This window comes from Electrona antarctica (genome assembly GCF_951216825.1).
Source record: "Electrona antarctica genome assembly, chromosome: 19".
NCBI lineage: Eukaryota > Metazoa > Chordata > Actinopteri > Myctophiformes > Myctophidae > Electrona > Electrona antarctica.
Genome location: NC_136800.1, coordinates 27,933,102 through 27,943,114, shown reverse-complemented (window position 1 = coordinate 27,943,114; position 10,013 = coordinate 27,933,102). Strand labels below are relative to the sequence as shown.

Genomic DNA, 10,013 nt, shown 5'->3' with positions numbered 1-10,013 from the left:
GCTAAAGAAGACTACAATAATGACGTCATTCAGAGGTTTGATCAGGGATCAGAACTGCTGTAAGGAAAAGGTAGAAAACAAAAAACAAAGGGATCCATGAAAATGTGTCCGCGACCCACAAATTGGTGGGTCGGGAGTCGGGACCCACTGTTTGGGAAACAGTGACCTAGAATGTTGCATTGCGATATCTGTGGGCTCGAGCGAGTGTGTTTCCTGCGCAGCAGGTTGTTGGTGAAGTGGGCGTGGTCAGTGTGTGTGGTTGGGGTCAGGAAGCAGTGGGCGTGGTCTGTCAGTGTGTTTGGTTGGGGTTGGGAAGCAGCGGGCGTGGTCTGTCAGTGTGTTTGGTTGGGGTCGGGAAGCAGTGGGCGTGGTCTGTGTCAGTGTGTTTGGTTGGGGTCGGGAAGCAGTGGGCGTGGTCTGTGTCAATGTGTTTGGTTGGGGTCGGGAAGCAGTGGGCGTGGTCTGTGTCAATGTGTTTGGTTGGGGTCGGGAAGCAGTGGGCGTGGTCTGTGTCAATGTGTTTGGTTGGGGTCGGGAAGCAGTGGGCGTGGTCTGTGTCAGTGTGTGTGGTTGGGGTCGGGAAGCAGTGGGCGTGGTCTGTGTCAGTGTGTTTGGTTGGGGTCGGGAAGCAGTGGGCGTGGTCTGTGTCAGTGTGTGTGGTTGGGGTCGGGAAGCAGTGGGCGTGGTCTGTGTCAGTGTGTTTGGTTGGGGTCGGGAAGCAGTGGGCGTGGTCTGTGTCAATGTGTTTGGTTGGGGTCGGGAAGCAGTGGGCGTGGTCTGTGTCAATGTGTTTGGTTGGGGTCGGGAAGCAGTGGGCGTGGTCTGTGTCAGTGTGGGTGGTTGGGGTCGGGAAGCAGTGGGCGTGGTCTGTGTCAATGTGTTTGGTTGGGGTCGGGTAGCAGTGGGCGTGGTCTGTGTCAGTGTGTGTGGTTGGGGTCGGGTAGCAGTGGGCGTGGTCTGTGTCAGTGTGTGTGGTTGGGGTCGGGAAGCAGTGGGCGTGGTCTGTGTCAGTGTGTTTGGTTGGGGTCGGGAAGCAGTGGGCGTGGTCTGTGTCCGTGTGTTTGGTTGGGGTCGGGAAGCAGTGGGCGTGGTCTGTGTCAGTGTGTGTGGTTGGGGTCGGGAAGCGCTCACCGTGGTTCCTGCTGGGCAGCAGGATCTTGATGAAGTGCGCGTGGTCTCCGGCGTGCAGCACGTCGTACACGCTGCTGTCCATCAGCGCCTCCTGCTGGTAGCGCAGGTAGCGCCACACGTTCTCCGACACGAACACCATGTTGCCCTCCGCGTTCACCACGAAGAAGAAGCCGTCCAGCGCCTGGCGGACGACATGGGAGGAAAACACTGTGGATGCTTTCTTTCTTTCTTTCTTTCTTTGACGGACGAGATGGGAGGAAAACGCTGCAGAAGGTTTCTCTCTCTCTCTCTCTCTCTCTCTCTCTCTCTCTCCCCCGATACTGATCAAGTAGCTAATACTAATACACACTAATACATTCGTCAACACCACCAAAAACCCAAGACCAGAGCGGAGTTCTGGAGACTGACCTGTGAAGTCAAACTACATTTCACTGTTTGTTTTAGTCAGTTTACTAGTGTTGACGGAAATGAAATGATCCACTTCTCACTGTTTGTTCACTCAAATGTGAGCTGGTTTGCATTTCAACACAACTACGTTGAGTTTGTTTCTGTTTGCAACCTTGAACCTTAAATATTGAACCGTGGGAACAAACGACAGGGGTGTTCCTTCCCAAATGATACATAAATGTGAAATATTTCAGAAACACGACTCATCACACATTTCAAACTTAAATCTTCTGTGAAAAAGGGCCTTCAGCTGCAATCCACCTAAATAGCTCTACAGTATTTTGTGATAGTACTCATTGCCATAGGGCAGTGGTTCCCAAACATTTTAGCTCAAGACCCAAAAAAGATATTAGATGTTTGCCCGGGACCCAATTAACTAGTGTAAATAGCAGATCTACAAGCGCACAATGCGTTGCTTCACGGCACGTTGTGAGCTTGTAGATATTTTCACTATTTTCACTACTTCTTAAACATTTGTTTTCTAATTTATGGAATTTCTTAGGATTCTATTTGATTTCTCCATGAAATTACTGCAAAAAGAAAAAAAATTCAAAACAAAATGTAGGAAAAAATAAATAAAGGGAGCCATGAAAATAAAAAAACTGTTATTTGTTTACCAACTCATATGCGCCGTGTCATTTTCCCTACTTCTAAATGATATACATTTTTATTCATGGAATTTATTAGATTTCTTTATCTGTTTTAAATTAATAAAATTTGTAAAAAATAAATGTAGGCTATTTAAAAGAAATTATTTTGAATGTTTTATAAATGTAGGAAAAGAAAATTGATTTTTACTCGAGTCGTGACCATAAAAATTGGTCCGTGACCCTCAAATGATTGAAATGAAGCAGTGGAAGTGGAACCGTGCTTGTATAGTAGGCTATACCTCCAACATCATGGGACCCAGGGAGTCTTTATCGATGACACTCTGTCCCGTGGACGAGACATCTGCCTTCTGCACGTCCTCAGTGCTGGACGCTGGCATCTTCTCTGAGGAGACACAACCGCACGGAGACGTGATGTTAGAAGCTTCTTCTAGACTATATCACTGAATAAAGCTGCAAAAAGACGTACATGTCGCAAAAAGAGATTAATGTGACTCCAGGTTTCCATTCGTTTCAACAATTCAAGTGTAAATTATGTTTTTGTAAGTAAATGTTTTAACCCGTTAGAACCAGGGAAGCATCTCTGTCTTTTTAGATGTTAACGTTGACCCTTCAAAAATAGCAGATCTACAAGCGCACAGTGTGTCACATGGTGCCACGCAGCAAGCTTATACATCTGCTATTTATTCATTTTTGTATCTGGAAAGTTGACTTTAACATAAATCTTCTCTTCTGGGGGTCCCTGGCACAAAACATGTCTGGCCCTACATACTACTGATATCATTTCGGGGGTCCTTGACACGAAACAGTTTGAGAACTTACAAGGCATTTGTAGAATCGGCCTCAGGTCTAAATGGGTTAAGCGGAGCAGTAAGAAAGTGTATTGCTAGTAGGGTAGCCTATATCATTGTCAATAGCAGCTGTAGCCATGCAGGTGCAATGGTTTCATTGAAACCATGTTGTTGGAATGGAAATGTACAATAATACATTTCTTTCCATTTCTTTCAGTGTGTGCATACTAGAGACCTGCAGATGGCGGATTTAGCCACGGTTACCGGGTGGATCTGGGTCAATGACATATATTATTAATTAATATTGAATAAACCGCGGGTGAAATAATGCGGGAAATAAATGAATGGCATCTATCTACAGTATAGGCCTATTATAGCATTTAAAACACAAAATCTCTGCGTGTGTGCGTTAGTAGTATTTTAATATTACATAATTTTGGTCCTTAACGTGCAAAACAACAACAGGCAGTGAGAGAGAAACTTAAAACTAAATAAAAAAGAAGGGAGAGTTTGGCGTGGGACTGGAAGTGATTTAAGTTCTTACTCGTGCCTTATGAAAGACGTTGGGATGTGAGAACGTGAATGAAGACAGAGTGGTATTAAACGGCTTGTTACCATGGATATGGATATATACAATGACTACGTAACACCGGTGAACGACAGTGGTGAGTGACATTGTTTGTACAAGTACGTACTGTATACCGTATAGAATCCCATGTGCTTCCCTGTGCTGCCCGCGGTTGGTGCGGTTAATATAAATAGGATAATATAATTAATGCGTTTGGATAACGGGCGGATAATGCTGCTGCCCGCCTCCTTACCGGAAAGAAAAAGCGCGATCATATTACACCTGTCCTTGCTTCCCTACACTGGCTCCCAGTTCGCTTTAGAATAGATTTTAAATTATTATTGTTTGTCTTCAAAGCCCAAAATGGGCATGCCCCCCCTTACCTCTGCGAGCTCATTAAAACATACGTCCCAGCCAGACCCTTGAGGTCAGCTGACCAACTACGTTTGATTGTGCCTGGAACCTCATGTGTCACTAGAGGTGACCGAGCCTTCTCTGTGGCCGGTCCCACACTGTGGAATGCCCTGCCCCTTCCCATTCGTTCTGCCCAGTCCCTGGGTGTTTTTAAATCTCTCCTAAAGACCCACTTTTTCTCCCTGGCTTTTAATGTTGCCTGAAAACTCGTACCCTTCTTATACCATGTCTGTTTATACTTCCGGTCTCACTTGTTGCTTTGTTTTTGTTTTGTTTTGTTTTTGTTTTGTTTTTCTTTTCTTTACATGCTCTTGTTGTTGCTCTGTTATTGTTTTACATGCTCCTGTTCAGCACTTTGGTTTGTCTTCGGTCAATGTAAATGTGCTATACAAATAAACTTTGATTTGATTTGATTTGATTTGATATGGTGTGTCAGAATGCAACATGTTGTGAGCTTGTAGATCAGCTATTTGTTGTTTTTGAACCTCGAGAACTAGAACTATATAGAGTATGCACATGCGTCACTTTTCCACCAGGACACGCCCCCCTCACCTAGACTGAGACATTGAGCAGCATGGGAGCATTGGAGTTTGGAAGCGCTCGTTGGAAGTCACTCAACAGTACTGTATGCACCCGTTTCTAAATTGCACATAATGCAGGAGGCAGCAGTGCGCTGTGCCATTGAAGACGAGCGCTTCCAAACTCTGACACTAAATAATCACCTTCACAGAATTTCTTGACGAAAGCAACTCATGAAATGTCTATGGTGGATTTGTATGAAACAAACACACTGTAGATAGAAAGAGGATAACTCAAGCTTTCCATTACACTTGCAATGTTGGTGAGTTAAATTGTTTACTTTACTACAATCAGATAGGACTTTTCTGTTTGGATGTATGGGCTGTCAAGGCCAGAAAGTATTTTTTTGCCACTCACTAAGTGTTCCCACATAACTTCCGGGTGTGATGATGTCACGCGCATAACCTCTATACAAATGTAATACAACTTGATCACATGTTCCATGTATGTTAGTGTGGTTGATTGCATTAACTACTGCCCTATACTTTGTCCTACGACACAGAGTGTGTTCTTTGTGTGTGTGTGTGTGTGTGTGTGTGTGTGTGTGTGTGTGTGTGTGTGTGTGTGTGCGTGCGTGCGTGCGTGCGTGCGTGCGTGCGTGCGTGCGTGCGTGCGTGCGTGCGTGCGTGCGTGTGTAGACCACATGTGCACCATGTGTGTGTGTGCGTACCAGGTGCCAGTATTCTGTTCTACTTTAACAATAAGATACTGTCCACTTCTCTGCCAAAAACAAAGGAGAGGGGACAGAGAGAGAGAGAGAGAGAGAGAGAGAGAGAGAGAGAGAGATAGAGAAGGCAGGTCATGTACATCACGTTGCTCAGCGTTACATAACTGTCAGTTTATAGTATATTACCCTCATCATTTTCCTCCCACCATCATCATCATCATCATCATCATCATCATCATCATCATCATCATCAAACATACAGTATACTTCCCTCCAGAGTGTTCAGATCAGCATTGATGACTTTTACATCAGCACCAAATCACAACCATAAACAACTACAAAATGTGTGCCTGCCTTTATAAGCAAAACACAAGGACAAACCCATGAACCAGCTGATCCCTATCTTGTGTCCCTATTCTAGGGTAAATGTGGGTGAAATATAATATGTATGTCGCGACACATTGTGACGCATTGAAAAGTTATTATTAATATTATTATGATTAGTTACATTGTATGGGCTCCCTCAGAAAATAGATTTTCCAATAGCAATGGGATTTTAACCCTGGATAAATGAAGGCAATCAATCAATCAATCAATCAATCAATCAATCACTCACTCACATCTTTGGGAGGTTTGAAAAGGGGATGAAGGGTGCCGGCGGACTCACCCTGCTCCTTGATCTGTCTGATCTGCTTGACGGTCTCCTTGAGGATGGCACATTTGTCGGGCTTCACGTTGAGGTTGTCGATGTCGTTGAGGTTGGCGGAGATCAGCTCGGCCAGCTCCTCGATGTAGCGGTTCTCCTGCTCGCGGTTCCTCCTCTCTGCACTCCTCTTAGGGCTGGGAGGAGGAGGATGAGAAACGACACGTGATGAGAGGGATAAGGGACAGACATTTTTTCATTTGGGTTAGGTTTGTCATGCATTAGGCCGCAGGCCCCCGTTTGATACACAGTTTCTTATTTCTGGGAACCCAAACACTGTACCCAGTGTCCATATATGGAGCTGGCCTGTTCTGACATAATTTTGACATCTGCATAGACTCCATATTTGGGCGTGCCTGACAAAGAACTCCATATATGGGCATAAAAGGGACACAGACATAATATTTGGGTGGGGCATGCATTTCCAACTTGCATCGTTCCAAGTAGACCAGTTATTTTTGAATAGAATCCTGGGTGGCTTGATTCTAGGCTGAAAATAATTGATTGGTTCATTGGGAAAAATGAATGGCCGATTTTTCAGTGGAACCAGAAAACCACGCCCACTGCTATGCCCTATAATCTCTACAGTGTTAATTTAACTCTGAGAGTGTACATGGAACCAAATGGATTCGCTCAGAGTTGCAGACCCGTTGTCCATTTGGACCCATGGTGATCCCCAGTCCCCATGTTGAGAAACAGCGAGAGGACAGTGGGACGGTGGATATATTGTCACACTGCCTGTCGTACAAATTCTATAGCTGCCGCAGCTTCCTCGTGTCCTGGGGGCTGCACCCCACTACTGACTCAGCCCTGGATAGGCAACCAGGCCTGGTGGAGATCGGAGAGCACTTTTCTACTGTTGAGGTTGTGTGGAGGTTGTGTGTGTGTGTGTGTGGGTTTGTGTGTGTGTGTGTGTGTGCATGCGTGTTGTGTGAGCACATGTGTCCATGTGTGTGTTGCGTCTCCTCACCTGGGCCCCAGGAGGTCTGACTGGCAGTCCTTCCTCTTCAGAGACTCCGCCCCCCTGGGGCTCTCAGGGGTGTTCTCACCTCCGCTACTCATCTTCTGCTGACATCAGCAACTACACACACACACACACACACACACACACACACACACACACAGAGAAAACAGAGGGAGTAGCGTTGGAGAGAGGTGGGAGAAGGGGAGGGAAAGAGAGAGCAGAGAGAAAGAGGGGGGAAGAATGAGTGATGCAGCAAATATTAGGGGAGAGAGATATACATAGATAGACAGACAGAGTTATTAGCATATTGGTGTATTTGCACAATGCAAATGCAGACATGGCTGCAGGAGGAACCGTCAAGATGCTCCCAGCAGCTTCTAGCTACAGTAGGTGACATGAGGACATGAAGAAGAGACTGTTTCCTGTGTGGTCAATGTTCTGTTGAATGAAGGTGGTGGTGGTGTGTTCATGCAAACCACCTTCATAAACACGTACGTTTAATAGACTAACTGATCAAGTTTCATGTTCGAGCTTGCTGTACATTGTTTTTTCTCTCTGTAAGTTTTAAAGGTGCGTTAATATCGCACCCCCGGGCCTGGGCCACGGCTGAGCGGTCCAGGCACCTAGGCCGGTAATCCAGCCTGCCGGCGTGCTGTGGGTTCGAGTCCCGAGCCCGTCGGCCTTTGCCGCATGTCTTCTCCCCATCTATCTCTCCCCCTTTCCTGTCACATTACTGTACCATATCAAATGAAAGCAATAAAGGCTAAAAAAAAACTTTAATATATATATATATATCGCACCCCCGATATTATCAACCAATATTAGGAATTTAATCAGAATATATCGGTATCGGTTTTTATTTAGTGTTGTTGCATTTATGAATGCATCACAATCAAATTAGGCATACAGTGTTCATTCCACAGGAGATATGTGATGTGATGTTGTTACCTGACATAAGTTTTGGTGAAAAAAGCCTGCATATATTGGTATTGGTTGTTGATCATATCGGAATCAGAGTTGGATAATAGGCAAAAAAAACCCATTTTCGGACATCCCTAATTCGGCTAGTAATGCAAAGCTGTTAGCTTGTAGATGTGCTATTTTCACCAGTTAGTCTCGAGCTAAAAGGTTTGGGAACAACAGACTGATAGAGTGTGTGTGCAGTAACAGGAGTCTCTCCAGCTCTTTAGTAAACAGAACATACACAACTAAGTATGAATCAGGCAGAGGTTAGGTTCATATATATTTTTTAGAATCAGTCATATTTCTATTAGGAAAAGATTCAAATTGGGGTTAGGATTATAACCTCAATTTGAACAGAAATATGCCTGATTCTAAAAATATATATTTCCTAACCACAATATAGAACAACTATGTATTTTGTGAGAACCAGAAACATTGTTCCCACAAATTTGTGCATTTATAGAATTCTACTATACTTGTGGGGACATTGAGCATATAGTACACACACACACACACACACACACACACACACACACACACACACACACACACACACACACACACACACACACACACACACACACACACACACACACACACACGCGTCGTCATTTGACTATACTACACAGCTGAATGGTTGTTCAGCAGCAGTGACTCCTCATCACCCCGGGGTGTGTGTCTAGTGTAGCGCAGAGTAAAGGCCTATTCATAGTCTGGATTTTCGGTGGTGAGGTGACCACCGCTCCGGTGGTGAGCTGACCATCGGAGCTGAAATAACGTTGATCGGTGGTGAGTAAAAACAGAGAGAAGGGCTGGAGCGGTGGCGGTGGTTTGCTCTTCACCGCGGCTCGTGACGTCATGTTGTAGTTCGGTGGTCACCCCACCACCGAAAATCCAGACTATGTATGAGCCTTTAGACAGAGTTACGCAAACTCTGTTCACTTCATGGGGCCAGTCCAATTCATTGCAGTTTATGGGCTCGCGCGAGTACATGAACCACATGACTGGGCTGTTTTCTGCCCCCTCAATATGGCAACTCTTCTATTAGATGGCTAGGGTGTAGCATACCTGCTAATCCAGAGCGACAACCCAACACACTTCATGGAGAAGAGTGACAACCACCATTATTGTATGTCGTTGCTGTCGGACAGAAACCTTGTATCTCCATAGTTTAACTTTAGCTGTTTTTTCATAAATTAACACCCTACTTGATCACACTACAGCCATCACACCAGAAACTGTATATGTCTGTCTGTCTGTCTGCCTGCCTGCCTGCCTCCCTGCCTGCCTGCCTGCCTGCCTCCCTGCTTGCCTGCCTGCCTGCCTGCCTGCCTGCCTGCCTGGCCTGCCTGCCTGCCTGGCCTGACTGCCTGCCTGCCTGCCTGCCTGCCTGCCTTCCTGCCTGGCCTGCCTGCCTGCCTGCCTGCCTGCCTGCCTGCCTGCCTGCCTGCCTGCCTGCCTGCCTGCCTGCCTGCCTGCCTGCCTGGCCTGCCTGCCTGCCTGCCTGGCCTGCCTGCCTGCCTGCCTGCCTGGCCTGCCTGCCTGCCTGCCTGCCTGCCTCCCTGCCTGCCTGCCTGCCTGCCTGCCTGCCTGCCTGCCTGCCTGCCTCCCTGTCTCACAGACTAAGTGGACAGTAGGCCTTTAAGAGCCTGCGGCCGGCCAATACATCACATGACTGTTACATAACCCTCTGTTAGAGAGAGAGAGAGAGAGAGAAAGAGATGGTGAGGGTGGGAGGAAGGGTGGAGCAACTGGAAGGGAAAGAGGATGAAGTGTACAGCACAAGAGAGAGGGAGGAAACAGGGTGGTGGATAGAGAGAGAGAGAGAGAGAGAGAGAGAGAGAGAGAGAGAGAGAGAGGGAGGAGAGGTGAGTGTGTTGTACGTGTAGAAAAGATGGAGAGAAGAGAAGACAATCAGAAATAGCAGGAGGGAGTGAGGGGTGGGGAGAGCAGGGTTAAGGGACAGAGAGAGAGAGAGAGGGGGGGGGGGGGATAGACCAATTACATATTGTTGTTGTCGGGCAGAAACCTCTTTTTTATTTTTTTATTTTTTTTACTTTTTGTGTTTTCTGTAAATTAGTGCCATACTTGAAAAGTAACAGTTTGGGACATATGACAGTTTTGGACATATGACATGTTTCCATCCGACAGAGACAAAACACATTGACCTGACTCCTG

The 10,013-nt window shown here is 46.2% G+C and overlaps 1 protein-coding gene across 1 annotated transcript in view; it reads right to left on the bottom strand.

Annotated features, from left to right (window-relative positions):
• Window positions 1-6,970, bottom strand: part of LOC306943085 (nuclear receptor coactivator 2-like) — a gene marked incomplete at its 5' end in the record, with an annotated part of 29,851 nt that extends 22,881 nt beyond the window's left edge. The window contains 4 exons of the mRNA XM_079529288.1: window positions 1,132-1,312; window positions 2,468-2,571; window positions 5,873-6,045; window positions 6,879-6,970. Of these exons, the coding sequence (XP_079385414.1) occupies window positions 1,132-1,312; window positions 2,468-2,571; window positions 5,873-6,045; window positions 6,879-6,970 (550 nt within the window). The remainder of the gene's footprint in view (window positions 1-1,131; window positions 1,313-2,467; window positions 2,572-5,872; window positions 6,046-6,878) is intronic.
• Window positions 6,971-10,013: the final 3,043 nt, after the last annotated feature.